At 50.0% G+C, this 26,957-nt stretch overlaps 9 protein-coding genes across 9 annotated transcripts; 4 read left to right on the forward strand and 5 right to left on the reverse strand.

Annotated features, from left to right (window-relative positions):
* Positions 1 to 1,346: 1,346 nt before the first annotated feature.
* Positions 1,347 to 2,736, forward strand: N7498_006737 (uncharacterized protein; the record flags this gene model as incomplete). Its single annotated transcript, XM_058453799.1, has 3 exons — positions 1,347 to 1,379; positions 1,467 to 1,930; positions 2,001 to 2,736. 3 exons carry the CDS (start codon positions 1,347 to 1,349, stop codon positions 2,734 to 2,736), a joined length of 1,233 nt encoding a protein of 410 aa, XP_058307990.1.
* Positions 2,737 to 2,887: 151 nt separating this feature from the next.
* Positions 2,888 to 3,238, reverse strand: N7498_006738 (uncharacterized protein; the record flags this gene model as incomplete). Its single annotated transcript, XM_058453800.1, has 2 exons — positions 2,888 to 3,020; positions 3,078 to 3,238. 2 exons carry the CDS (start codon positions 3,236 to 3,238, stop codon positions 2,888 to 2,890), a joined length of 294 nt encoding a protein of 97 aa, XP_058307991.1.
* A 979-nt stretch (positions 3,239 to 4,217) lies between these two features.
* Positions 4,218 to 4,976, reverse strand: N7498_006739 (type 1 glutamine amidotransferase domain-containing protein; the record flags this gene model as incomplete). The annotated part of the gene is made up of 1 exon (XM_058453801.1): positions 4,218 to 4,976. One exon carries the CDS (start codon positions 4,974 to 4,976, stop codon positions 4,218 to 4,220), a length of 759 nt encoding a protein of 252 aa, XP_058307992.1.
* A 558-nt stretch (positions 4,977 to 5,534) lies between these two features.
* On the forward strand, positions 5,535 to 5,898 carry N7498_006740 (uncharacterized protein; the record flags this gene model as incomplete). The annotated part of the gene is made up of 2 exons (XM_058453802.1): positions 5,535 to 5,736; positions 5,792 to 5,898. The coding sequence occupies 2 exons, from the start codon at positions 5,535 to 5,537 to the stop codon at positions 5,896 to 5,898; spliced, it is 309 nt and encodes a 102-aa protein (XP_058307993.1).
* Positions 5,899 to 6,748: 850 nt separating this feature from the next.
* Positions 6,749 to 8,825, forward strand: N7498_006741 (uncharacterized protein; the record flags this gene model as incomplete). The annotated part of the gene is made up of 3 exons (XM_058453803.1): positions 6,749 to 6,767; positions 6,823 to 7,607; positions 7,662 to 8,825. The coding sequence occupies 3 exons, from the start codon at positions 6,749 to 6,751 to the stop codon at positions 8,823 to 8,825; spliced, it is 1,968 nt and encodes a 655-aa protein (XP_058307994.1).
* Positions 8,826 to 9,409: 584 nt separating this feature from the next.
* On the reverse strand, positions 9,410 to 10,269 carry N7498_006742 (GPI anchored serine-threonine rich family protein; the record flags this gene model as incomplete). Its single annotated transcript, XM_058453804.1, has 4 exons — positions 9,410 to 9,848; positions 9,904 to 10,035; positions 10,090 to 10,168; positions 10,218 to 10,269. The coding sequence occupies 4 exons, from the start codon at positions 10,267 to 10,269 to the stop codon at positions 9,410 to 9,412; spliced, it is 702 nt and encodes a 233-aa protein (XP_058307995.1).
* Positions 10,270 to 11,861: 1,592 nt separating this feature from the next.
* Positions 11,862 to 13,889, reverse strand: N7498_006743 (alpha-amylase; the record flags this gene model as incomplete). Its single annotated transcript, XM_058453805.1, has 8 exons — positions 11,862 to 11,886; positions 11,936 to 12,185; positions 12,245 to 12,467; positions 12,543 to 12,563; positions 12,625 to 12,648; positions 12,701 to 13,296; positions 13,352 to 13,759; positions 13,820 to 13,889. The coding sequence occupies 8 exons, from the start codon at positions 13,887 to 13,889 to the stop codon at positions 11,862 to 11,864; spliced, it is 1,617 nt and encodes a 538-aa protein (XP_058307996.1).
* Positions 13,890 to 14,481: 592 nt separating this feature from the next.
* N7498_006744 (alpha-amylase) lies at positions 14,482 to 16,193 on the reverse strand (the record flags this gene model as incomplete). Its single annotated transcript, XM_058453806.1, has 2 exons — positions 14,482 to 15,123; positions 15,183 to 16,193. 2 exons carry the CDS (start codon positions 16,191 to 16,193, stop codon positions 14,482 to 14,484), a joined length of 1,653 nt encoding a protein of 550 aa, XP_058307997.1.
* A 3,081-nt stretch (positions 16,194 to 19,274) lies between these two features.
* N7498_006745 (uncharacterized protein) lies at positions 19,275 to 26,735 on the forward strand (the record flags this gene model as incomplete). The annotated part of the gene is made up of 4 exons (XM_058453807.1): positions 19,275 to 19,631; positions 19,694 to 19,869; positions 19,926 to 26,104; positions 26,173 to 26,735. The coding sequence occupies 4 exons, from the start codon at positions 19,275 to 19,277 to the stop codon at positions 26,733 to 26,735; spliced, it is 7,275 nt and encodes a 2,424-aa protein (XP_058307998.1).
* Between the last annotated feature and the right edge of the window lie 222 nt (positions 26,736 to 26,957).

A 26,957-nucleotide genomic window follows, 5' to 3' on the forward strand; every position in this document is an offset into this window, starting at 1 on the left:
CAGCCACTGGTGCTAAGCCCATGGAGGCGCGACAGGTTGCTACCTGAGAGATATCCCAAGCCTGCTACTACATGCGGACCTCGGAGTTCCATCAACTGACGCTTAATAGGCATTAGTTACTACAAAGTTCAGCCCGGAGACACTTGTAGCACAAACGTTACGCTGAATGCCCCGATAACCTTGAATCAGCGTTACATGTGGAATCTGACATGAACAACCCCACCTGCAACAACCTTCAACCAAATCAGCTTATCTGTGCGAAGGCTTAGCTACACTCGGGGGCTCGGTGCCCTGAGCCATATGCTTCTAGGCATTTCAGTCGTGATTAAATCCAATCCACTCGTAACCAGCAGCGAATGGATGCTTAAAATGCGTTTGGTAGGGAAGGAATCCACCAAATATTCTACAAGTGTCAGATTGCTTTTCGGACCTTTTGTTATGATAGCCAATCAATGCATCATTGATATCCAGCTCCATATCCAAAAAAAAAAAATCTCTATAACCTTAGCAGTGGGGCCCAGCTAATAAGATTGCAACTCAAGATACGGGTTAGGGTTGCAACCGACCGGCATAGCTATCACACAGGCCGACATATCTGTTCAAAACCCACTATGCAGGATAGCAAGCATGTTGGCTAGGTAAGGTAAGATGGCATGAGCAGAACGACCAGTAGTCCCAATTAATGCAGAGGCTGATTCTCGAAGGATTGCAGTACGTGCAGTCTGGTCCTTTTATACCCGAGACGGTATAGCCATCCATCATGTCGTTTCCGAATAGCATCAAATTCAAATAAGTCCATAGCACTTTGTACCGATATGATGCTTCGGTATCACCAACCTGGTGATACATAGAGTACTAATATAGTCCCAACTCAGAAAACAGGGTAGGCGTACTGCCCGTCGCACAGGTACCATTGCGAATTATTCCAACGGGAACTTCTCGGCACACATGTTACACTAAATATCTCTCCAAGATTTCTGAGATAAAGTGGTTGAAACGGTGGCTGGAATGCATATGTCGCAATATTGCGGTAGTGCACTGCAGATGCCCGATCAGGATGTCGTCCCATGAATAACTCCATCATCCCACGTCTATCACGTACCATCCCCCGTCTACACCTCCAACTTTCTATACTGTATACTCCGCCATCCATGGAACCTTCTACTCCACTCGATGCGGGACTGCACGTGATGTGGGGAAGGAATCCCCCGAATCTTTGCGACGCAAGAGAAGATGAACAACCATTGCGCCCACTACGGACTCCATTCACGAACAGTCTGACCAGGTGATACTTGCGAAACATTCAAATTATTCCGTCTGTCAATATCACCACATACCCACCCACCATGGTGAAAATCGACACCTTTGCAGTGGAACAGGTACCACCCCGCCTTTCCGGATGACTCAAGTGGCACCGTTAGTCCTTGGAGAATTGCAAGTGAAATGTGACGCTAACTGTGCTACAGTGGATGGATAAGTATGAACTCACCGCCAAGTACAACACCGCCGAGACCTGCGCTGCATCCATCTCCATCGACGACCTCAGAGCACTGTCCGAAGACAAGACCTCCGATCCTTTGGGCCAGCTCCAATCGACCAAACTTACCTATGGTGCGATTCGTGGCTCCGACAAGCTCCGACAGACTTTGGCAAACCTATACTCTGCGAAAACCCCCACACCCTTGCCCAAGGACAATGTCTTGATTTCAGCGGGAGCTATCCAGGCCAACTTCCTGGCCCTGTACACTCTGTGCGGACCGGGAGACCATGTCATCTGCCACTACCCTACATATCAGCAGCTCTACTCTGTGCCTGTCTCATTGGGTGCGGAAGTCAGTTTGTGGAAGTCAAAGGAAGCCAACGGCTGGCAGCTCGATATTGAAGAGCTGAAGGGGATGATTCGCCCGAATACCAAGTTGATCATTATCAAGTGAGTTGAGTCACTTATCCGTGACTTCGAGTCGTCATTGAGCATTTCTAATCCTGCTGTTGTGCTGCAGTAACCCCCAAAATCCCACCGGAGCCATCATTCCCCGCAAGACACTCGAGGAACTGATCGACCTTGCCAGAGAATCCTCCCTTACCCTCTTCGCCGACGAAGTGTACAGACCTCTCTTCCACAGTATCAGCCCCGCAGACCCACAATTCCCTCCGTCACTCCTGTCCTTCTGCTATGAGCACACCGTGGTAACGGGATCGACTTCCAAAGCATACAGCCTGGCGGGTCTCCGCGTGGGCTGGATTGCATCTCGGAGCAAGTCAATCATCGAGGCTTGCGCCAAATCTCGCCATTATACCACCATTTCTGTCGGCCAGATTGATGATGCGATTGCCAGCTATGCACTGGCGCCTGAATGCATCCATAATCTGCTGAAGCGAAACCTTGAGCTGGCGCGAACCAATCTCGCGATTCTGGAGAAGTTCATCGAATCGCACCGGTGGGCTTGTGAATGGGTTAAGCCCCGGGCTGGTACGACTGCCTTTGTACGCTTTATGAAGATGGGGAAGCCGATCAACGATGTCACTTTCTGTGAGATGCTTCTGGAGCGAACGGGCGTGATGTTTGTACCGGGCAGCCTCTGCTTCGGAGGTGGAGAAGAGTTCCAGGGTTACGTGCGCATTGGATTCGTCTGTGAGACCGAGGTTCTGGAGAAGGGTCTGGAGGCCTTGCGGACCTTTATGGAAGATGATTATGAGGAGGTCCCCGCGCTGAAAAAGGCCAAGGTGCCGCAATAGCGACCGTAAAATATATGAGATAGACATGAGTTACAAGTAATGGTATGTGTTACAAATCGATAAAATTCGACGAATTCACATGTGCGCCAACCTCCAGGTAGATATATTTGGAACCTTCCATAGAGAACACTCCAAATCTTCACTTGTCGCTTTATTTATTGCCCTCGGCACTTTTTTTGTACTCTTGATTGGCACCTCGGCCAGCATCATCGAGGGTCTGTTTCCCGCTGCGCATCCACAAGACGCCCAAAGTTGGCACAGCAACGCACGCAGCAATTATTAGTCTGAAAGGCAAATTCCGAATCAGTCATTGCTTCTTTATGTATAAACATAGAACTTACCGCCGCTGGCCCCCGGGTTCTGCCTCGTTTACTTTGTCACGGGCGGAGTAGCTCCTCCGAGCAGTCGTATGTATCGGCGGTAGCCAGGTCCGATTAGCCATCGATCGCGGTTGTTGCACTGCTAATCTGCGCACAGATAATGTTCGGATCGGTTGTGTCATGGTGATGAAGTAAAAAGGAACAAGGGGTTTCGTCGATGATTGAGACGCTTAGAGGAAGGTTGTGAGTTCAACAGAAGAAGAGCCAGCTGAAGCTTACTAAATCTCTCAAGATTATTATAGGGTATTTAAAATGATTGACAAGGGATCCATGGATAGAAGGCCAGAAGCTTTGAAATAAACTTGCTCTATAAGAAGATGCGACATCATGAGGTAATAATGATTTGCCGCTTGGCCACATACAGGTATATGATTGGGACCGATTTACTTCTCTTTAACAAATCAGACAAATCAGATAGCGTCATTACCGGTCAAGGGCAGACATTTAAAGGATCCGACGCGCTTAGTTTCATAATTCTATACATTTATCTTCGTGTCTAGTGTTCCTGTGAATAATGATCAATCATCGAGGAATTTGCCTGAGGGCTCTTAAGGCCCACCCCTGCCGTTCACTGCCCTTCCAATCATATCACGGAAAACCCGATGCTCTTATATTAAGATCAGTTACCGCACGCCTGCCGTACTCGACCACTGGCTATGGCGATGGTGAGGGCGACCCTCGTGGCCAAGATCCAGCCGCCCAAGGCGTGAATCGTCGAAGCCGTGATTTAGAGCACCCGGGACCGTCGCAACACGACAAGAAACCATCAGCCGCCGAGTCTTCGAATCAGTCGAAAACATCCTCAGAGAAGGGAGAGGATACCTCCCGATCAGCCAAAGAAAGTCCTAATAAACCAGGGACTCGTGCCAAACAGGGGCTGAATCAAACGGGTTGAGTTAGACAGTCAGCGCTGGTTGGAAAGGAAACATCAAAACGGAATTCAATTTTGTAATATATTGTGGCTTCAGTTATATTCCTGTTTTAGGTGTATGCGCAGGTCGGTCTAGTTCCTTTATTTTTCGATAATGACCTTTTAAATACTTTTTAACGTTTTTAACGTATACACATAATGTTCACGGGAAATGGAGATGCAAAACACGACTATACGCTGAGCATCTTCAAGAATCGATCTCCCAAAGCATTTGCCGCCAAAGGATTACCGCCAGTGACTAGCTCGTGGTCGAGCGTCGTGCCACCAACCTTTTCCGTTGCACCCTCAACCATAATCGCACCCTGGTCCCTTAATGCCGACTCAACCTTCTCAACCTCGCCACCCCATAGCGTCTCCATCAAGTTTTCTTCGGCGTCGCTCCAAGATGTGATCTTATACCCTTTGTAGACGAACGAGCCATCCCCTGCCTTCATCGTGCTTAGCAGGGCGTAGGGCCCATGACAGATGGCGGCAGTTGGCTTGTTTTCTTTATTGAAAAATCGCAGGATTCTGCCCAGTTCCGGGTCATCACCCAGGTCCGTCAGAGGCGCGTGCCCTCCGGGAATGAAGAGTCCTGCAAATGTCGCCAGTTCGTCTTCGCTGAAGGTACTGAAAGGTCGCGGGCGGTCAAATCCATTCGTCCGCTTCATGTGCTCGATAAGTTCCATCTCTTTTCGGCGTTCGTAGAAGTTGCCTGCGTATGCGAGCAGTGACTCGCTGTTCGGATCTGGGGCAGGCTCGCGTCCTTTGGGTGAGGCGAAGGTCACCTCATGCCCTGCGTCTAGGAGTTTTTGCAACGGCTTTGCTAATTCTTGAAGGAAGAAGCCCGAAGGCTGGTCGACTACAAGGCCGGCATCGGGTCCGCTCTTCTTTTTGAGGGGAAAAGTGTGCGCATCACTGAGGATGATGAGAACCTTCTTGGCTGGCATTGTGAAAGGTTGTTCTTAGGAAATGGTAAATCCGACGTGCTGGATGCAGCAAAATATATATCTATCGTTTTATTAAGCTACCAGACATGACGCCTGAATGACGTATCATATCTAACAGGATAGTTCCTGCTATTATAACATAGTGGCAACAACATTGCGGTCAGTGGAGGAATATGTATCTGCTGAGCAGCGTTGATACACTTGGAAACAACATAATATTAAGATCTTTATTCCACAGCAGTGCGCCTTCCTTGGTGTGGCGTGCACGTCATCACCAATCACCAAACCAGCGACCGCGACAGAAGGCGCAAGGTAAGAACAAGGAACCCGGGGTTTCGCCTAAACTTGCTTTTCGTCAGCAGAACTTACCTCATTTTCATAGTGGCTTTCAAGTTGGTATGCCCTCGTCATCGGGCCAGATTTCTTTATTTACCCCTTGATCCATCCTTACATCCCCCCACACCGATATATATACGCCACTGGTCTAGAAATAGTACTTCCAAAGTCTCCATCCAGCTTTCAACCGTGTTACATTAACACACAACTCATCGCGCCGAAATGTCGTCACTCATCACTTCTCTCAAAGATCTCGTCGCCTCCATCTTCGAGGTCATATTCTCCACGTTCAAGGGCGCGTTCGATGCGGTATACGGTATTCTCCTCGCCTTCGTCAACTTCCTTGTCGGTATTGCTTCTATGGCCCTGCATACTGTGAAGGGCACGTTGGAAGCTGCAGGTGGAGTTGGCAAGTTCATCGCTAGTGAGTACTGCTTTCCTGACTGTTAGTGGACTACTTGAGATAACAAATTTGATAGGCAATATACTCGTCATCGCCGTTATTGCCATCGGAGCTTATGGTTACTTGGATTACCAACGTCGTCAAGGGCGTTCAGTCAAGGTTGGAGACAAAAAGTTGAACTAGCCATAGATTGAACGGAGATGGGATGCTTTTCGATTACCAAATTGAATAACTAGCGTCTGTGAACACATAATCGCCCTACATAATTCTACGTGGTTCAATCGTACCCAAGTTGGTCTGGGATCAAACATTAAGATATATTCTACACAGTACTGCCTAGATAGGTAGCTGGCCAAGATAAATTTTGTGATCTCACTCGTGTCACCTCGTTATCGTCCGGGTAAAGTGGATGCGACAGCCTGAAAGTCAATTGCAGATGGATCGCTCATTTAGTCTCAAATCTTGGACCCTCCGAGGCACGTTCTGAACCTAAAGCACCGGGACCCGTTGGGTATATGTGGAGAGAGCGCAGGCCCGCAGATCCCCCCCAAATAGCCGAGCTAGTAATCCATGTGAAGGCCAACCACAAGTATTGTCACATTTAGTGATAGTTGCAAATAAGAAAGTAGAGGCGTAGAGATAAAGAGATGCAAACTGTGTATAAACAAGCATAATTATGAGAGAACGAAATGAATGCACATAACTCTTAAGCACGAATCAAATGGGTTGCCATGCGGGGACGATCGATTACTCCGAGCCGAGGCCCGCCCTGAGTTCCAAGTGGGCCTGATTCCCCTTCTTGCGCGGCTCCCGTCTTAATGGGCCCTTTACGGCGCTGCCCTGTCCCTTGATATATTAGAACTCTTTCTCCTGATCGAATCTGCTGGACTTCAAAACCAGCCTCGCCCAGTCTCTCCTCTATTGTTGTTGTCCGCAAACTAGGCCATCCACCGCCTCTCGCCTGCCGCCTGCCGCCGTAAATACAACCACTTCGCTTGCTTGCGCATCTGCTTTTCTTGGAGCCTAAAACAAGATGCCACTACCATTAACTAGTAGGTACTGACTACCTAGCGTGGAGGAATCTCTATACTCATCACCCATGTCTAGACATTCCCATGAAGGTCGGCCTTCCAGCTGCAGCGGCTGCAGCTGCCTACCTGAACGCTCGATGGTCGCTCTTCTACGATATCGGTATGATCAAGTCCCTGGTGAAGGTGTCCCTCCGATCACGATTTGCCGAGCGTGACGATCGCCTGAACCTCTTCTACACCCTCGAGAGCTTCGCGCTGTCTCCCGCGACTGCCGATCAGGAATTCATTGTATACAACGGTCGCTCATGGACCTTCCACCAAACCTACATTATGGCCCTCCGATACGGAGCGTGGTTCAAGAACGTCCACGGTGTTCGAAGGAAAGAGATTGTGGCTATCGACTTCATGAACTCGGCAACCTTCCTCTTCTTTATGCTCGGCCTGTGGAGCATTGGTGCTGTGCCTGCTTTCATCAATTATAATTTGTCGGGCAAGCCTCTCACCCACTCCGTGCGCACATCCACTGCAAAGCTACTTATAGTAGACGAGGAAGTCCGTGACTGCTTCACACCCGAGCAACTGGAGACTTTTGCTTCTCCAACTTTCCGTGATGGAAAGGGCTCTATCAATGTACTGTTTTTTACTCCAGATGTGGAGGCCCAGATTTTGGAGATGGACCCCGTGAGGGAGGACGATAATATCCGCGGTGGTCTTCTTCCACGAGACATGGCTCTACTGATCTACACCAGTGGGACGACCGGTCTTCCTAAGCCCGCTATCATGAGCTGGAAGAAGTGTTGGACCGGCAGCGTATTCATTGGAGATTGGTTGAAAGTCGGTAATTCAGACCGGTTTTTCACGGTAAGTTCTTCCGAGTCTATAGTAAATTAGATATCTTCCACTAACGCATTCCAGTGCATGCCTCTTTACCACTCGTCTGCGTCTGTTCTCGGCTTCGTGACATGTCTGATGAATGGAGCAACCCTGATCCTCGGCCGTAAATTCTCCGCTCGGAGCTTCATGAAGGAAGCCCGTGATAATGACGCGACCATCATCCAATATGTGGGTGAAACCCTTCGATACATCCTTGGTGTGTCGCCTGAGATCGACCCGGAAAGCGGGGAAGACCTGGATAAGAAGCACAAAATTCGACTTGCATTTGGTAATGGCCTCCGTCCAGATGTGTGGAATCGTTTCAAGGACCGTTTCGACATCCCCACCATTGCCGAGTTCTACGCTGCCACCGAGGGAACCTCCGGCGCTTGGAACAAATCGTCCAATGGTTTCTCTGCCGGTGCCATTGGCCGCAACGGCATTATCGGAAATTACCTCTTTAGTCGCGGCTCTGCGATTGTGGACGTCGATCATGAGACTCAGGAGCCATGGCGAGATCCGAAGACCGGCCTCTGCAAGAAGGTTCCTCGAGGTGACCCCGGCGAGCTGCTGTTCGCCATCGATCCCTCAGATCCCAGTGCCAACTTCCAGGGCTATTTCCAGAATGATAAGGCCACCCAGAGTAAGATCGTGCGGGATGTGCTGAAGAAGGGTGACGCCTACTTCCGCACGGGTGACATGGTCCGTTGGGATACGGATGGTCGCTGGTTCTTCTCGGATCGACTTGGTGACACCTTCCGCTGGAAGAGCGAGAATGTGTCTACCAATGAGGTTTCCGAGGTATTGGGTGCCCACCCCGATGTGCACGAGGCAAACGTCTACGGCGTGGCCCTTCCCAACCATGATGGCCGCGCTGGGTGTGCTGCTATAGTGTTCAACCAACAGATCGCCAGTGGTAATTCCTCCGGTCCCGCACTGGAGCCCTCGCAGGCGACGCTCGATAGCCTGGCCGCGCATACCTTGAAGAACCTGCCGCGCTTTGCTGCGCCGCTCTTCCTGCGTGTCATGCCACAGATGCAGTCTACTGGAAACAACAAGCAACAGAAGCATGTGCTTCGTACCGAAGGCGTGGATATCGCACAGATCTCGAAGGATGACCGGCTATACTGGCTTCAGGGCAACACCTACGTGCCATTTGGACAGAAGGACTGGGGCCGGCTGCATGGTGGTCAAGTTCGGCTTTGAGAGAGCATTATAGACCTTATTCACGTTACCTGATTTTGCAGTATTTCCTGTTCACCCAAGCGTTTCTCTGCACATCTAAATTAGCTCTTAAGATACCCCCACTGTCCTTGAGCAACCAAGCCTAGTTCTATTCCCTATATCGAATACTCTAGAAATTCTACCTAGTATATTCTTTTTGCTGCCAGTAGCAGTATAAACAAATAGTCAAAAGGGTGGCAGAGAAAAGGACGGTGGAGACTCGGAGTGGTGATCTACAGGACGAAGAAAGAAGAGAGAGCGAAGAAGAGAAGATATAGAAATATATTTACGCGAGCCATTCACCGAAATAACCGATCTTTCATTGAACGTACGTCTATTCTCCAATCTTCCAAGGAACTCCAAAGAGCACCTCATCACGACCAATTGACATGTAGAACAGTTTGCATGAACTTCAAAGTTTCCCAATTACGATAACCAGACAACAAAAAACCAATAATATTACCAAGTGAGCCCCCCCTTTCCGTAACGTCAATAACTTCAATAAGCCACAACATTATGTCACGTAGATGGTGTCTATGCAGTCAACAAATCCCGAAGAAAGCTGTTTACAGAGCAAAAGCAACGGCACCGGCGAACAAGCCGGCAGCGACGACGGGGTGAGCGTCAAGAGCGGCACCAGCGCCGGTAGAACCGGTAGGAGCTGCCGACGAAGTTCCGTTAGCGGTCATGCTGGTCGAAGAACCGCTAATGGGAGTACCAGACGCGGCAGGAGTCGTGGTCATACCAGCAGTACCAGTAGAAGTCTCAGTAGAAGTACCGGTGGAAGTGCCGGTGGAAGTGCCGGTGGAAGAACCAGTAGAGGTGGTGGTCATCATAGTGCTGGTGGTAGAGCTCTTGGTGGACGACTCCTTGGTGGAGGTAGAGGTAGAAGTGCTGCTAGTGGAAGAGCTCTGAACAGAGCTGGTCACGTTGAACTGCTGGGACTGGGCGAGGATTCCGGTATTCTCGGTAGCGTCGGACATCAGGTCAATCTGGTAGCCGTGGCTGTGTTGAAGTTAGAACTTTGCCTTTGAGGAACCTTTTCTTTTGTAATGCATACCCAGCAGAAATATCGACGCTATCGACGGTGTAGGAGTTAGAAGAGGTCTTGATGTTAGACGCGATCTTCTTGTTGACAGGGGGATAGACGGCATTGTTGACGATGTAGATGTCGAAGCTCGAGACATCGGTGCTGCTCAGGGTTAGTCGGTGATAACAGGCAATGAATTGGCTATAATGTACATACTTAACGGAGGTCCACTTCACATCGAAGGAAGTTGAAGGATCGATTTCGACACCCTTCTTGGGCTCGGTAACGGACATAGCTGTAAGGATTATTATAAAGTTCCTTTATTGTAGAATCGGAAGACTTACCACCAACAGAGACGGCCAGAGGCACCAGGGAGAAAGCAAGCGAGAGACGCATGGTGGCCAAATAGAATCGAAACGAGGGAAATGTAGAGTAGGTATGGATGAGGGAAATTCAGAAACTGGTAGGGGATATCTTCAAAAGAATACAAGGTCAGGGCGAGAGGTGGAAATAAGTATGCAAAAAGACCGAGGCACATATACAATACGAAAAGCTCGAAATAGATTCAGCTGCGGACTAGTATGTTTGGATGCACAGCGTCAGAAATTGTGAATCAAGACACTACGGTGAAGATTCTTCTTCGAGCTACACCACGTTCGGGATATGATGTCTCATGGCGATATGGAGCTGAGGGAGCAACCATGGTCTCCACGGAAAATGTCAAGCTAGTCTCAGTACCAGAGCCACTCAGTTTTACAGATTGGTAACAATTTACCAAGTATAGCTCGGAGTAGAAGAGCCACCACAAACCAAGAATACTGGGATTGTCTGGAGACCCGTTGCAGATACCTAATCGGGTAGCATCGATTGAGCCGATGAAGACGTCGGCCAAGCCAAAGCCAAGCCAAGCCACTGTGGAATGTTCTTGGCAGCAAAGCGGGACGGGCAAAAACATTGGCTTTTGCGGCGTGTAATGTAATTTCACGTTTGCGAAATTTTCACTTCCCGTTTTTTTTTTTTTCGGTTCGGTGCCATTTCTAGATTTTACTAGCCCATTCATCGACAGGCACAGACCCGAAAACTATGACTCGTGTTATGGGTCTGATGTCTGACAAGAGCACTTGCCAAGTCTCGTAAAAAGAAAATTCGGCACCAATTACTGCGCATCCCGATTCGAAAAAAAACACGGCATATTTTGCTATCTTGACCTAGATAGTATTGCGCCTGCTTTCGTGCACCCTCCCAAGATTCCATAAGCTTTCAAAACCTGAGGTCGCAGGCTTAAAACCTAAGCAGATACAATCCTAGCGATGCAAAAAAGCTCTTCGGTAGTGGAACGGAAGATCACCCGAGTGCCAATTAAAACGTGAAGTAATCATGAGAGGTCATCGCGCGATCGATCGGAACCACCCGAGAACTTCTTCAGTTGTACGGCACCATAATTACGGAATAGAATCCACACTCTTGACAAACATGGCAAGTGGTTGGCAGTATTCGGATTTACCGTCATACCTGACGCCATACATGTCTCGAAGACTTTGTACCATCTCGAGGATTTATAATTGAAATTAGAGTGCACAGAAGCGAAAGTGGATCTATCGTAAAAGTCTGCGTGTGGTTATGAGACATCTTGGGGCGCCATCTATGCTGCAGTCCGGGAATGGACGGATACATCCACCAGCGGTGTCTCACCGAGCCTGTCCTGACCGGATATCCTCATTGAGAAATCAGCCGCCGTTGCGTCTCGGTAAATTCAAATTTCATATTATCCGGTGAGCATCGTATTTGATTTATTTAACTTGGATTTGGGAGTTTCTTTTACAGGAGAAAATAGATTCTTCCAGAGACGGGATCAAATTTGCTACGGAACACGAAGTACCTGAGTAGTAACTACATCATTATACACGTCATTGTACATGTACATAGATACGTGCCTTCCCTTTCCGGTATTTGGTCTATTGCATGACCTGGACAGGGATTAACACCAATTAGTAGTCATAAATATTTACATTGCTGTTTTGAAAGTCAGTTCTAGTGCAAAGAGAGGGGCGCTATAACGTACAAGTCCTTTTGCAGGCCATCCCGCTTGACGGCGGCCGCCTCAACCCATACGCTAACACTCATGGCATTGACGGGGAATTCGCCATAGCCCCTTTTGTCGATGATAACAAGTGCGCTATGATACCCCAGGACATCAGTCCACTCGCAGTTCGTATACTGTCGACCAATAAACATCCTTTTCTTGCTGGGTCCATCGTTGCTGAGAACACAGGCCAGTCCGGGGTGATAGGCGTTTCCGTAGCGGACGAACCCTGCCACATTGTCAATGAAAAAGGCTACAAGGAGAAAAGGGGTGACTGGAAAAACGAACCGATGCAATTTGGTTGGTCGAAATAGTCTTCCTGTTCGCCGTAGGCGTACCGCTTGCGTGCTTGGGTCAGAATGGGGAGCTTTCCATCACACGAAGGTGTCATTGGATCCTTGACATTAGCTCGGATCCCGTACAGGTCACCGTAAAAAACACAGGGATATCCACCTTTTCGAAGGAGAACCAATGCATAGGACAGAAGCTTGAATGATGAGGCGACTGGGGTCTGGTGTATCATTAGCTTGACCGATTTTAATAAGGAGGGTAACCTTGCAAGGTTACACATGAGCGCTCATCTTACTTCCATCATTTGCCCTACTTGCTTCAAGGGGTCAGTAAGTTTGCATAGCAACATAACTCAGACTTCAGCCTCGGGTGCTTACCGTATCATGATTGGCAACAAATGTCTTCAACACGTCAGCATTCGTAAATCGAACTCATCTTGGCTGGTTATCTTACCACGGCGTGTTCTGGCTTAGTCTTTACCAATGTACCGTCGAAAATACCGCGGAGGTCAGGACTCCGAGCATGCGAAAGCTTGGAAAACTTTACCAACAGAGGTACATCGTATGCCACGACTTGGTTGTCCACCTCCTCCAGATAGTCGTGAATAGCGGACACATCTCCAGTCCAGTACTCGCCCATGACGAAGAAGTTCGGGTTGGCTCTTTCCCGAACATGTTCCAAAAAGGCTTTCTGAAAACGAGTTGAGAAGTGCTTGGCGGCATCGAGTCTCATACCACTTAGGGACAGTGACTCCGTGATCCAAGTGCCCCAGAGAAGTAGATCTTCGCGAACTTCAGGGTGTGAATGTTCCAAGTCAGCAAACATCAAATAATCGTAGTTTCCATTCTCGGTGGAAACATCGGGTGCCCAATCTTTGTTGGATCCGAGAATTTTATAAATTTCTTGTTTCTTTCCCTTGTCATCCCAGTCGACGCCACTGAAATGCTGCCAGTGGTATTTCATGGAGCTGTACATTTCCCCACGGCCGGGGAAATCGAAGCCTGTCCAGCCATGTATCTCCAACGGCTTGGATATTTCCTTGTTCCGTTCTGTAAGACCCGGGATTAGTGGAAGGAAATTGGACCAAGGGGATACAGGACGCACGCTTCGGATCTACCGCGACAGCGTCGAAATATTCAGGATACTCGGCTCCAGCCTTATGATTGAGAACAGCATCCCAAATCACACCAATCCCGAGAGTATGTGCCTGGCGCATCATCTCCTCCAGTTCCATTCGACTGCCCCACTTCGTCGAGATGGCTCCCTTTTGATCAAACTCTCCAAGGTCAAATAGATCATAGATGTCATATCCGTTGCCATTGGGGTCCATTCCCTTGCAACCGGGGGGAACCCATATCTGATCAATGCCAATAGCTTTCCACTCTGGTAATGCAGATTTCAAGCGAAGCCAATGGCGATGATCGGCAGGGACATGCCATTCAAACGCCTGCAGAATTAGCGTATTGTCTGGCGCTGTCCATGATGGTAGTTGATCAAGATTCCTTGCTGCTTCTAATTGAATTGCGGCCTGTCAGAACTTGAATTCGAAGCATTTCACTCTGGGCAACCGACCTTCTTTCTTTGCTAGAATCCGTCGTTCCCGCTGGCGGGATCCACCGAAACACGAGAGGAAAGATACCATTGGGATATGGTGATTAATACACGGGAATCATGCCACGAAATGAGGAACACGGTCGAGTAGATGGGACCTCATGTAAGCGGCAATAACATGCACAGCCCATGCCCAGGCCTCCTCCCTGAACTAGCTCTGTTGAAAATGCTCCTTTCCAGGGACCCTTGGACGGTACTACCGGGTCCCTGATCCTATGAGACTGGTGGGGGTGGGGGTGGAAAATTCAACGTGTGGATCGCTCTATTTTTACCGTAAATTACATACGGTCTAGCCCAGACCCGATGACGTCCCCGGGAAGTGAGAAAGAAGGACTTCAGTGATCCTTCCGTTAAAACATAGTCGACAATCAATGCTTGTATGTGATCGTGGAACAGATTTCGCCTTCAAAAAAATAATAAATAAATAAAATAGCGTGAGTACAACCAAGCCATTATGTGCAGGTCTTCCATATCCACAAGAAATTGACAAAGTCGAAAACGGCGCGTAGCGACCGTGAAAAGGTAATGAATATAGTACACGAAGGGATATATATGTATGAAAAGAACAAATTATCAACGCTCTCCAAAAACAATAAAATAAAGTAAATTAATGCACCGCGCACTCAAACCATCACCATTAGCCCTGTCGTAATTGCCAGCATGAGAGCAGCCCACACCGTGCGATCGGGACGACTTCCGCTGCCGTTGACTCCAGGCGATTTTGTGCTGGTCTTGAGGTCCACCAAAGACTGATTGGCAGATGAGTAACCGCAAAGACCACTGCCTGGCATATACTTGGCTGGGAAGAATACCCGGGGCTCACCCGCATCCAGGTCGATCGTTAGTGATCCGTTGTTGTCGAGCGTATAGTTTATGCAGTTCAGAACTTCAGTCACCTGTGTGCCGGCGTTGTAACTGAACGGCAAGTTGAGCTGATACGGCTTGCCGTTCGATCCTTGGTTGGAAAGGAGCATCAGGACTTGTTGGCCCTCGACGCCCTTTACGAAGGCAATTTCGCTGCTACCCACGAAAACGGCCCGTGACGGAGTAGTTACATAGTCGTTGTCAATATTATAGGCCTGTTTTCGGATAGCGTTGAGTTTTGCAATCAGCTTATAAAGCGCGGCGTCGGTGTTGTATTCAGTGAGCCACAACGCCTGGCGGTTCAGCGGCGTGCCCGTTCCGCTGAGATGTTGTTCTTGACCTTGGTAAATCATCGGGACACCGTCGAAAAGGAGCGTGAAAACCAGAATGTTCTTTGCAAGCTGGAAGATGGACAAATTAATCAGTGGGAGTCGGGGAATTCCGTGGAAGCTGAACCTACTGCCATATCATCGTTGAAACTAGCAATGCGTTCAACATCGTGATTCTCGGAGAAGGAAACAAGTGCCGTTACATCAGGACAGGCGGCCTTCATCGCTTCTACCGTCAGCGCTAGATCGCTAACGTTTCCTTCCGTGAAGGCCTTCAACATTGAGTAGTAGACGGGATAATTTGGCATGCTGCTGATGTAATTGTTTTGATAGTTGCAGATGATGTCGACTTGTTTCTGAAGAACTTCTCCGGTCATGAACGTGTTGGAAGAGTCGTCAAAATTCCGCAAAAATCCAGGGCTAACGTGCTTGGCCGCATCGATACGAAGTCCATCAACCGAATAAGCATCCATCGTGTCTTTCGCCCAGTCCTCGAGAATTTGCTGAACGTCTTCATGCTCTGTGAAAAGATCGGGAAGAGCGACGGTTGTATCACCTGTTTGACAGAGCTGCGCGTTGGTGAAGTTGTCCCAATTGGTAACCTTGCAGTAAGAGTGGAAATAGTCTGCATTGTTGAATGGGGTGAAGATCGAGTAGTCGATGTTCGTGGCTGGATTGCTCCCGTTGGTCATGTAGGCCATGTTGTTAATGACTGTATCCATCATCAAGTACATGCCTCGGGAATGGAGAGCATCACTCAGGTCGAGCAAATCTTGACGTGTGCCGAAATGAGAGTTCAGAGAGTACAAATCCAACGGCCAGTATCCGTGATAGGCTTCACCGTAAGAAACGTGACCCTCGAGATTTTCAATGATTGGAGATATCATAACGGCATCAAACCCCATTCCCTGGATATAGTCGAGTTGGTTTATTGTTCCTCTCCATGTTCCTCCGCAATAAAGTCCTGCCGTGGTGTTGCATGGTGAAGTAGTCGAGCCGTCTGTGCGTGCGAAACGATCCGTCATGGTCTGATAAACGGATCTCGACTTCCATTGAGCCGTATTCGCGGCCAGGATTGGCTCAAGTAGGCTCAAGGACAAGAGGAGCTGTGTCCGGAGATACACGTTCCACAATGATAGCATTTTGACGCATGAGAGGGGCGCAGACACCTTGTGAAGTAGAGAAGGAATGGGAGACCAAAGAGCCCGAAGGCGAGCACGAGACGTTGAATGAGTGAATGAGTGAATAAGTGAATGAGTCAAGAAACGAGTGAATTAGGTTTAAAGAAGGAGAGAATGAGTGCGGGGTTTAGAGAAAGAGAAAGAGAAAGATAAAGCAGAAGGAACCCATCCCGGACCAGACAATTGAAGTCCGAAGAGGGAGTGAAGAAATGGGGAAAATGAACCTATGCAAGGGAAAACCCCGGCCCCGCGCCATAGTGGCATTCGATAGCCCACTAGTCTTGTCTACGACTAGCGCTCGACCGGGCTATTCGCATTTCCTGTTTGTGTGCACGTGTGACCTGGGTACACGAGCTAAGATGGAGCTAATCCATGGATTCGTGACGATTCTCTGACAGAGGTGCTCGAGAGGCGAAAATCGGACAGCCTGGCCCAACTTCATTTAAGCATAGTGGTCCTGTCGATAGTGTACCGTTCAGGTGATATTCATGGTAGCCCTAGTGTCATTTTGGTGTGAACGGTTCCTGGTTCTCGGGGCTGGTTGAAGAACAGTGGATAAATGCGGATGGAAGGAATCTAACATGATATAACATGCCTCTTGAAAAGAGTTTATTCTAGATTCCTGACTCAGAGACTTTGCAGAACAAGCAATTGACAATATGCGTGTTGCGGCAGAAGCCTTCTCCATCTGTCCAAACTGAAACTCATGCGACCCCATCCCGGCCTATATCGCGCGAGGATTCCCCATGCGGTCGAGTGGCCTCCTATCCAGGGCTTAGCCGTTACCGTTACATTTGCCACAATCCGAGGCGTATTTAGCTGTCCAATTTAGAAGGGTTTATAGTCCGAAACAATCTTACAGGGGTTTTATGGAGAGGATGGCTTTTGCTCATTTCCACCACTTCACCGGACCAAAAAGAAAAATCTAAATATAGCGCCTGAGTGCCTGAGCATTTAACCTGCTTCTACACCATTAGGTAAATGCTTGGGATCGGTGCGTTAAATCCGAGACATTGGTACATGTTGACCGTTCAGTCAAAACCACCACATGAAACCAAGGTTACATACAGGCTTGGCAAACTTGAAATTGTGGGAAGAAAAAAAAACCAAAAAAAAACAAAGAGATAGAACCATCGCTCCATCCCACCAAAGAGACCGAATATCTATAAATTGGGTGCTTGAAACTGAGAACTACTTCAAAGCGTGAAATGAATAACTACAGGAGGAGTGATAAGAGGGTGTGATCGGTGGGGCATAGATATTTTGGCCCAATGAAAAGCGGTACGTGCGTCTAACCCTGGTCAGTACCAATGCCGAATACCTTGTTATTTACCGGTGGCTGTCCTTATCTAAAACCAATGGATCGAGGTTCCGCTATTGTGGCGTTCAGGGTCCGCGACTGTTCGGACGCATGTCTCAGATCCACATTTGGATGCGTGAATACCTTTCGAGTTTTACTCACGTCGCCTTTTGGGGCAAAATAAACGATGGCCATTTGAATTCGCGTGCGCTGACGGGTGATAACTGCAGTTCGGCGGACTGGCAGGTATGGAGGAATGTTCAGAGGCATCCAAGGTTGACTGCAGATAGAAGAATCGATTTCCGGAGGTTACCCCTTGGAAAACCTAAGACGTCTCGGTGATAAGGCATGAAGCAACGTATTCTTGGCATTGAACCTGAAATCCGTCATTGGCTCCAAGCTGATGATACCGATAATCTTCAGACACACTGAATGGCCCAGCCACGGTTAAGAAGCTAGAGAAGGAGGTGGTTTTTTATTGCGAAACACAAAGTGAAAAATACGATGTGACAGTTCAGAACAAATTTCGATTATCGAAGACCAAATGTCCCCGATAAACCAATCGGCCGAACCGGGGATCCACCGGGCGCCTGCAGCCGAAAGCTTCCAGGGGTCCCGGTCGTATTTTTCACTTGATATCGATACTATCGGTAAGAAGTCCCATGCCGGTTCAATCTGTCTAGGGCGTCGTGGAATGCCGGAGAACACGAGGTGCTCCGAGCGTTTCACCACGTGTGGTCTGAACCTTATTTCACCGCAGAATCGGCTAAATAGCGTGACCTTCAGGGAGGCTGAGATAAGTGAGGTTGAGGTGCCCTGTGGTAACGACCTCGATTGTTTGGTGATCTACGAAGTAACCAAATAACCCAGGAACCGGAGTTTCTGGAAAACGGCACCATTGCTCAAAACGAATCATGTCTGGCATCGGAACAGTGACTGGCTCCACGGATGGACCAATCCACCCATGTAACGGAGCTATCAGCGGGTGGATAGGTACCGGTGCCCTACAAGGCTTCTAGGTCTCTTGATAGATCCGCAAGAGGCTTCTAATGACTTTCTACGGATACGAGACATCCGGCTCCGCCCATTTCGGTGTATCCCGTGGGACTTGGCCTTCTAACAGGCGGTGGGTTCTGGCTCTGCGAGTCCAATGCACGCAAATAGTGGGTTTGGAGCAGTGAAAAAAAAAAAGGGAGTCAAATAATTCCCAATCTAGACAGAGCCCACGGCGTCCGCCGCAAAACGAAAGGTTCCTGCCAGTCTAGCGTGCGCGTTGGCATCAACGCCAAGATCTATTATCAGAACCGGACTCCTTAATGTGTCTCAATTCGTCTAGTGATACTAAATTCATCTGACATTTATTTTTGTGCATCCTTCAAAAGCCGAGGCCACTAATTCGCCCTCTCAGTCTCGCTCGTTTACCTTAATGCGATGAGATCTTACCTTCTTTTCCCCTTCTCCTCTCTCCTCTTATTTCACTCTGTCTCGATATCTGGCGTTCATCTCGACTGCTGTTCTTGATGCGCCGTCCAATCGTTTATTGAAATAATTCGGGTACCTGGATTTCTGATAACCAGATTAGTCCCCTGCCTTTTACTTGTGGGAGCTTGAAGCAGATTGTGAGACTTGTGCACGTCTGTTACTTTCTGGGGAAATTTTTTCTCCTCTCCTCTCGACCTTCTTGATAGCAGGGCTGTCAGAGGTTTACGAGGATCACGTTTATATATACCTAATCAACGACCATGAGGTGGTCAACGTCCAGCGGTTTGGCAGTGCTTTTCGCCGCCACCGCAGCATGCTGGCCCTACGACGAGTCCTGGCTGGATTACAACCTCAACCAGAACAAGACCGCAACAAACCCAGCGGATTACTGGGGAGAATGGCCAGACCACACGGGAAAATATCATCCTTCCCCAGACAACTGGCGATTCCCATTCTATACTCTCTTCTTGGATCGCTTCGTCAACGGCGACCCTACCAACGATAATATTAATGGCACATTGTTCGAACACGACCTTGACTCGAATCAAATGCGCCACGGAGGTGATGTTGCCGGTCTTATTGATACTTTGGACTACCTCCAAGGAATGGGTATCAAGGTTGGTGTTCCCTTCCACCTCTTACATGGGAAATTCGAAATTCCATTCTTACAAGCATCCAGGGTCTCTATCTTGCCGGTACTTCACTGATGAATCAGCCGTGGGGCTTCGATGGTTATTCGGCTTTGGATACAACGCTACTGGATCGACACTACGGCAACCTTCAGCTCTGGCGTGATGCCATTACCGAGATCCACAGGCGCGGCATGTACGTCGTGTTCGATAACACGATCGCTACGTAAGGATCCTCTTCTCCGGTTGAAATGATGATCACTGCTAACCATAGATTTCCAGCATGGGTGACTTGATCGGCTTCGAAGGACATCTCAACAGCACGACACCTTTTTCCGAGAAAGAATACAAGACTCAGTGGAAGAGCAATCGTCGCTACGTGGACTTCGACATCGGAGAGACGTACAATGCCACCTGTAACTATCCCCGATTCTGGTACGAGAACGGCTTCCCTGTCAACGAATCTATGACTGCGGAGCTGGTCGGCTGCTACGACAGTGATTTCGATCAATACGGTGACATCGAGGCTTTCGGTGTGTATCCCGACTGGAAGCGACAGCTCGCCAAGTTCGCCTCCGTGCAGGACCGTCTTCGTGAATGGCACCCGACCGTACGCGAGAGACTGATCCGCCACTCCTGCATGGTGATTGCTTCCTTGGATATCGATGGTTTCCGATACGACAAAGCCACCCAGGCCACCGTGGACGCGCTGGGTGATATGTCTGCAGCCTACCGAGAGTGCGCGCGCGCCGTGGGCAAAAAGAACTTCTTCATCGCCGGTGAAATTACCGGTGGCAACACCTTTGGCTCCGTTTATCTCGGTCGTGGCAGACAGCCAAACCAACTCCCTGACGATTCCACCGCTGCGATGAAGATGACCAACGAGTCCAGTCCGCAATATTTCCTACGTGAAATTGGCTATGAAGCAATTGATGGAGCAGCCTTCCACTACTCCACTTATCGTGCTCTCACCCGTTTCCTGGGCATGGACGGTCAACTCTCTGCCGGGTACGATGTGCCCGTCGATTGGGTCAACGCATGGAACGAGATGCTGCAGACGAACGATCTAATCAACGCGAACACTGGAAAATTTGATCCTCGGCACATGTTCGGTGCCACCAACCAGGATGTCTTTCGTTGGCCGGCAATCGAGCATGGTATTGAACGACAGCTGCTTGGATCTTTCGTCACTACCCTGCTCATTCCCGGAATACCCCTTCTTCTTTGGGGCGAGGAGCAAGCTTTCTACATCCTGGACGCAACCGCGTCGAACTATATCTATGGCCGTCAGGCGATGTCTGCCGCGACCGCTTGGAGAACCCACGGCTGTTTCTCTTTGGAGTCGTCTCAATACTATAAGTGGCCCATCGTGAAGGGTAGTCAGGGTTGCCATGATGAGTCGGTTGCCTACGACCATCGCGATCCCAGTCACCCGGTGCGCAACATCATGAAGCACATGTATCAACTACGCGAGCTGTTCCCCGTTTTGAATGATGGCTACAGTCTTCAGAACCTATCGAAATCGACCGAGGATGTATACTATCCTGGCTCCAACAGTACCCCGACCGAGACTGGAATGTGGTCCATTCTCCGCCACGTCGACCCCGAGGTGCAGGATCTGGGCTCTGCCTCTGCCAACCAGCCCATCTGGCTGGTCTACCAGAACACCAATCGCACAATTGACTACAAGTTTGACTGTACCACCAAGAACAGTGAGCTTAGTCTGATCTCTCCATTCGACGAAGGCACCTGGGTCAAGAATCTCTTCTACCCTTACGACGAGTTCAAGTTGGAGGCTAGCCCATGGAAACTTGGGTATAACAGATCCACCAAATACAACGGCTGCTATCCCAACTTGACACTGAACGCCTACGAGTTCCGTGCATACGTTCCCAAGGACCAGTTCAAGTTGCCCCGATCCATGGTCACCGCATTCACTCCGGGTCACGATGTTCCAATCCGATCCACCGTGGCGCCAAATCTGTCGGAAGACGTACACATTGAGCTTTTCTTCTCAGAGGAGATGGATTGCGATTCAATCACCAACAGCCTGTCTATCACCTCGTCCACTGAAGCTAGTAAGGTGGCAACGCTCAACCCAAAGACCGTCAACTGCACCTCTATTTCTCCCACCGATACCTCATACACAGGTCAAATTCCGAGCCTCTTCATGTGGGCTGCAAACTTGACCGGCGTATACAACGGCGTCCACAGATTGACTCTCAACAACGCAAGTAATGTCCATGGAAACTCATCTACGGGTGCGGTTGACCACTTTTTGTTCCGAATTGGCCAAATCGATAACCCCATGGTCTTCTCCTCTGCCAACTACTCCACCAGTTTGCTTCACCAGCACACCAACAACAATACCCTTTTCATCCAGCACCACGCTGCTGGCGCTGACAAGTACCGCTATTCTACCAACTGGGGCACGACGTTCTCTGACTGGAGGGCCTACAAGGGTGGTAACGACACTATCGAAACCCTTCCCTGGTCGGGTACCAAGAAGCAGGCCTGGAAGGGCGAGCACGTGCGCGTTGAGTACTGGAGTGGTTTGACTGGAAGCAGTGACTACGTTCAACACGGTGATACGAACTGGAATTCTGGAGTTCCTCGTCGCTTCCCTCACGTCTTTTTCAATGGACCATACAACCAGTATGGCTATGATGGCGGTCTCGATAATGTGGTTAAGCAGGATGAGAACAATGGATATTGGAAGTACCACTTCACGTCTGAATGGCCGGCTGTCGGGCAGCTCAACATCTGGGGCGTCAACCCCGGTGGAACTCCTGATCAAAGCTGGGTGCTCGGTGATGCAGACGGCGACGGCGTCTTGGATCGCATGCCTCCTTCATCCCTGACAAGTACGTTGCTTAACATCACCAAGCCTCCGCCTTCACCGTACGTGGCCTGGGAGTTGTATGTCAACGATGCCACTCTGCGCTATAGTGTGATCCCGGCCGGCACTCAATATCCGCAGATTGTCATGTTTGTCCTCTTCTGGATTATTCCAGTCATCACGGGTGCAGGATGTGTCTACATCTTCATGAAGTCCTTCTACAAGGTCAAATTCAACGAAAATGGTGCCACCGAAAAGGCTCGAATGACGCCAATGCTCTTCCTGAAGAAACTGAAGCCCTCGCGTTCTACCGAGAGGGGCGATCATGTCAATCCTCTCATGCGTCTTGCGAACAAGTCGGGCTTCATGCAAAGCACCACTGCCCTGGCTGGAGGTGCAGGGAGCGGCAAGCGCCGCATGGTTCTAATCGCCACTATGGAGTACGACATTGAGGATTGGGCCATCAAAATCAAGATCGGTGGTCTCGGTGTCATGGCCCAGCTCATGGGTAAGACTCTCGGTCACCAGGACTTGATTTGGGTCGTTCCTTGCGTCGGTGGTGTCGACTATCCTATCGACCAGGAGGCAGAGCCGATGACTGTGACCATCTTGGGCCGTAAATATCAGGTCAAGGTTCAGTATCACGTTTTGAAAAATATCACCTACGTTTTGCTCGATGCCCCTGTGTTCCGTCAGCAGTCGAAGTCTGAACCTTACCCTGCCCGCATGGATGACCTGGACAGCGCTGTCTACTACTCCGCTTGGAACCAGTGTATCGCCCAGGCTATCAAACGTTTCCCGATTGACCTCTACCACATCAACGATTACCACGGATCCGTCGCTCCTCTGTATCTCCTACCAGAGACTATCCCCGCTTGTCTTTCGCTTCACAATGCTGAGTTCCAGGGTCTTTGGCCCATGCGCACCCAGAAGGAAAGACGCGAAGTATGCTCCGTTTTCAACCTCGAGGAAGATATCGCTCGCCGGTATGTGCAATTCGGTGAGGTGTTCAACTTGCTCCACGCAGGTGCAAGCTACCTCCGAGTCCAGCAACAAGGTTTCGGTGCTGTTGGTGTGTCCAAAAAGTACGGCAAGCGGTCTTATGCTCGTTATCCCATTTTCTGGGGTCTACGGAAAGTGGGCAATCTACCTAATCCGGATCCTTCTGATGTTGGAGAGTGGACCAAGCAGCCTATCAAGGATGAAGACATCACCGTCGACCCCGAGTATGAGGCCGGTCGTGGCGAGCTTAAGAGACAGGCCCAGGAGTGGGCAGGTCTTGAGCAGAACCCGGATGCCGATCTTCTGGTGTTCGTCGGTCGCTGGTCGATGCAGAAGGGTGTTGATTTGATCGCCGATGCGTTGCCTGCTGTCCTTGAGGCCCGTCCTAACGTGCAGGTCATTTGCATTGGTCCCGTTATTGATCTCTACGGAAAGTTCGCTGCTCTTAAGCTTGGTCGCATGATGGAGGTCTACCCCGGCCGAGTCTTCTCCAAGCCCGAATTCACTGCTCTTCCGCCGTTCATCTTCTCAGGTGCCGAATTCGCCCTGATCCCCTCCCGTGATGAGCCCTTCGGTCTCGTTGCTGTGGAGTTCGGTCGCAAGGGAGCTCTCGGTATTGGAGCCCGCGTCGGCGGTCTCGGTCAGATGCCAGGCTGGTGGTATAACGTGGAATCCACCTCAACCAAGCATCTGCTGGTCCAGTTTAAGCTGGCTATCGAGGCTGCGCTGAACTCCAAGACGGACACTCGTGCCATGATGCGCGCCAGATCTGCGAAGCAAAGATTCCCCGTTGCTCAGTGGGTGGAAGACCTCGAGATCCTTCAATCTACTGCCATTGACGTCCACAATAAGGAGGTTGCAAAGGGTCATGGCCGTCCTCTCACTGCTTCTGGAACCAGCACGCCCAATGGAGCCATGAGGTCTCAGCAGTCTTTGGCGCTGGCTCCCCTGTCTCCTCCAGTCAATGCCGCCTACCCGCATTCCAGAGAGAGCAGCTACTCGAGCTTCAACCAGATCAGTGATCTGGGTTCGCAGAAGAGAACTGTCTATAGCCGAGACATCAGTCCCTCCGAGACAGAGAAGCCCAAGTCTGGCCTCAGTCGGTCGCTCTCTCTTGGTGTTCGCTCGGGTCCTGGACACCAGGGCCGTCGTGGTCGTCGCAACCAGGTCGAGGGCGTCGAGGAGCACGAGAATGAGAACGCATATGCCGAGGAGAGCAGTGACGAAGACACAGCTCACAGCATCTATGGTGACGATGAGTACACTATCACCGCCGCCCAGATCGAGGAGGGACGTCGCGCGCAGGCCGCTCACAGACAGAACTCGGGCTTGCCTTCGCCCAGTCGTCGCAACAGCCAAGAGTCGATGCATGCCAGGTTCCTCATGCCCCTAAGCAGCCCTGGCACACCCCCTGCCGGCGCCGACCAGCTTCTTCTTCCTCCGCAGCCCTTCGCCGAGTCTAACCGATACAGCAGCGGATCTGTTCTCTCGCTGGATTCCGTTGTCGGCAACAAGAAGGATTTCAAGCTGCAGAAGGTGGATCCGTTCTTCACAGACGGTACTGGTGAATACTACCACCACTTCGAGCAGAAGTTGGAGGGCCTGAATGGCTCCAACTCTGAAGGCGATCTCTGCATTGAAGAATTCCTGGTCAAGAGTGAGCAGGAATGGTTCGATCGGTTCCGCAACGCCAAACTTGGTCGTCACCACCCTAAGTCGCCAACTCCCTCGATCTTCCGCTCGAGGCACAGTCCATCGCCTGCCGGAGAGTATGATGATGCCCTTTCCCACATTTCTCTCAGCGATAATTATGACAGCGATGGCGATGAATTCCTTCTTGGAAAAGACTATGTTCCTCCCACCGGCCTCAGGAAGTGGATGCAGATCAAGATCGGTGACTGGCCGGTCTATTCCATCTTCCTTGCTTTGGGTCAAGTTATTGCCGCGAACTCCTACCAAATCACTTTGCTTACCGGCGAAGTTGGTGAGAGTGCCGAAAAGCTGTACGGTATCGCCACCACCTATGCCATTACCTCTGTGTGCTGGTGGATGGTGTACCGTTATTTCAAGTCTGTTGTTTGCCTCTCGACACCCTGGTTCCTCTATGGTCTGGCATTCCTCCTGATCGGCTCAGCCCACTGGCAGAGCAACTCGTTCAATCGCGGATGGATCCAGAACATTGGAAGTGGATGCTACGCCGCCGCTTCGTCCAGTGGATCTATCTTCTTCGCCTCGAACTTTGGTGACGAAGGTGGTGCCCCAGTCGAAACTTGGATCTTCCGTGCCTGTGTCATTCAGGGTGTCCAACAAGCCTACGTTATTGCTCTTTGGTATTGGGGCTCGACCCTGACCAAGGCTTCCAGCGAAGGTCTGCTGAATTCGGACACCTCTATCTCCAACACCTGGAGGATGACGGCCATTTGTTACCCGATCGCCATCTTTGTCTGGGGTATCGGTCTGCTGTTGATCTTTGGTCTGCCCAACTACTACCGTCAGAAGCCTGGCAAGGTGCCTTCCTTCTACAAGTCCCTGTTCCGCAGAAAAATCGTTCTTTGGAACTTCGTGGCCGTTATCCTGCAGAACTTCTTCCTCAGTGCCCCCTACGGTCGTAACTGGAGCTGTAAGTCTTCTCTCCGAAATTCCCTTTGTTCCCCATCTATACAATGCTAACCAACAATTTTTTTCCAGTCCTGTGGAGCTCAATCCACACCCACGCCTGGGAGATCGTCATCTTGTGCATTGTCTTCTTCGGCTTCGTGTGGTGTGTCTTCCTCTTCATCATCAGCAAATTCTCCAAGCGACACAGTTGGTTCCTTCCTGTATTCGCCTGTGGTTTGGGCGCACCTCGCTTTATCCAGATCTGGTGGGGTGTCTCGGGCATCGGCTACCATCTGCCCTGGGTGGCAGGTGGATACACCGGAGCAGCCCTCGCGTCCCGAAGTGTTTGGCTCTGGCTGGGAGTTTTGGACTCCATCCAAGGTCTGGGCTTCGGTGTAATCCTTTTGCAAACACTGACGCGTGTGCACATGTGCTTCGCACTCATTGCCTCGCAAGTGATTGGTTCCATTGCAACTATTTGTGCCCGAGCCTTTGGACCCAACAACGTCGGCCCTGGACCGATTAGCCCAGACATGACCAAGGGTGCCGGTGAACTGGCAAACGCCTGGTTCTGGGTCGCTTTGATGTCCCAGCTCCTCATCTGTGCTGGATTCTTGCTGTTCTTCCGGAAAGAGCAGCTTTCCAAGCCTTAAGCACGACTCGACGTGCTCTCCCTACACTCACTCAACATGGAGGTCACTCGTGGCCTCGCAACACACTCATGCATTTTGAAATGATTTCGCATTTACACTCCTTCCATCCTGTCTCGCTTTTTTTTGGTCGGTGTGGTGGCGTTCCCGGATATATGGACAACTAATCACATGTGTCAATCCTTGAATTGTATATAGATACTGTTTCTTTACTTTGATGTTACT

The sequence above is a fragment of the Penicillium cinerascens genome (genome assembly GCF_028974065.1).
Source record: "Penicillium cinerascens strain IBT 15544 chromosome Unknown contig_6_segment0_segment0, whole genome shotgun sequence".
NCBI lineage: Eukaryota > Fungi > Ascomycota > Eurotiomycetes > Eurotiales > Aspergillaceae > Penicillium > Penicillium cinerascens.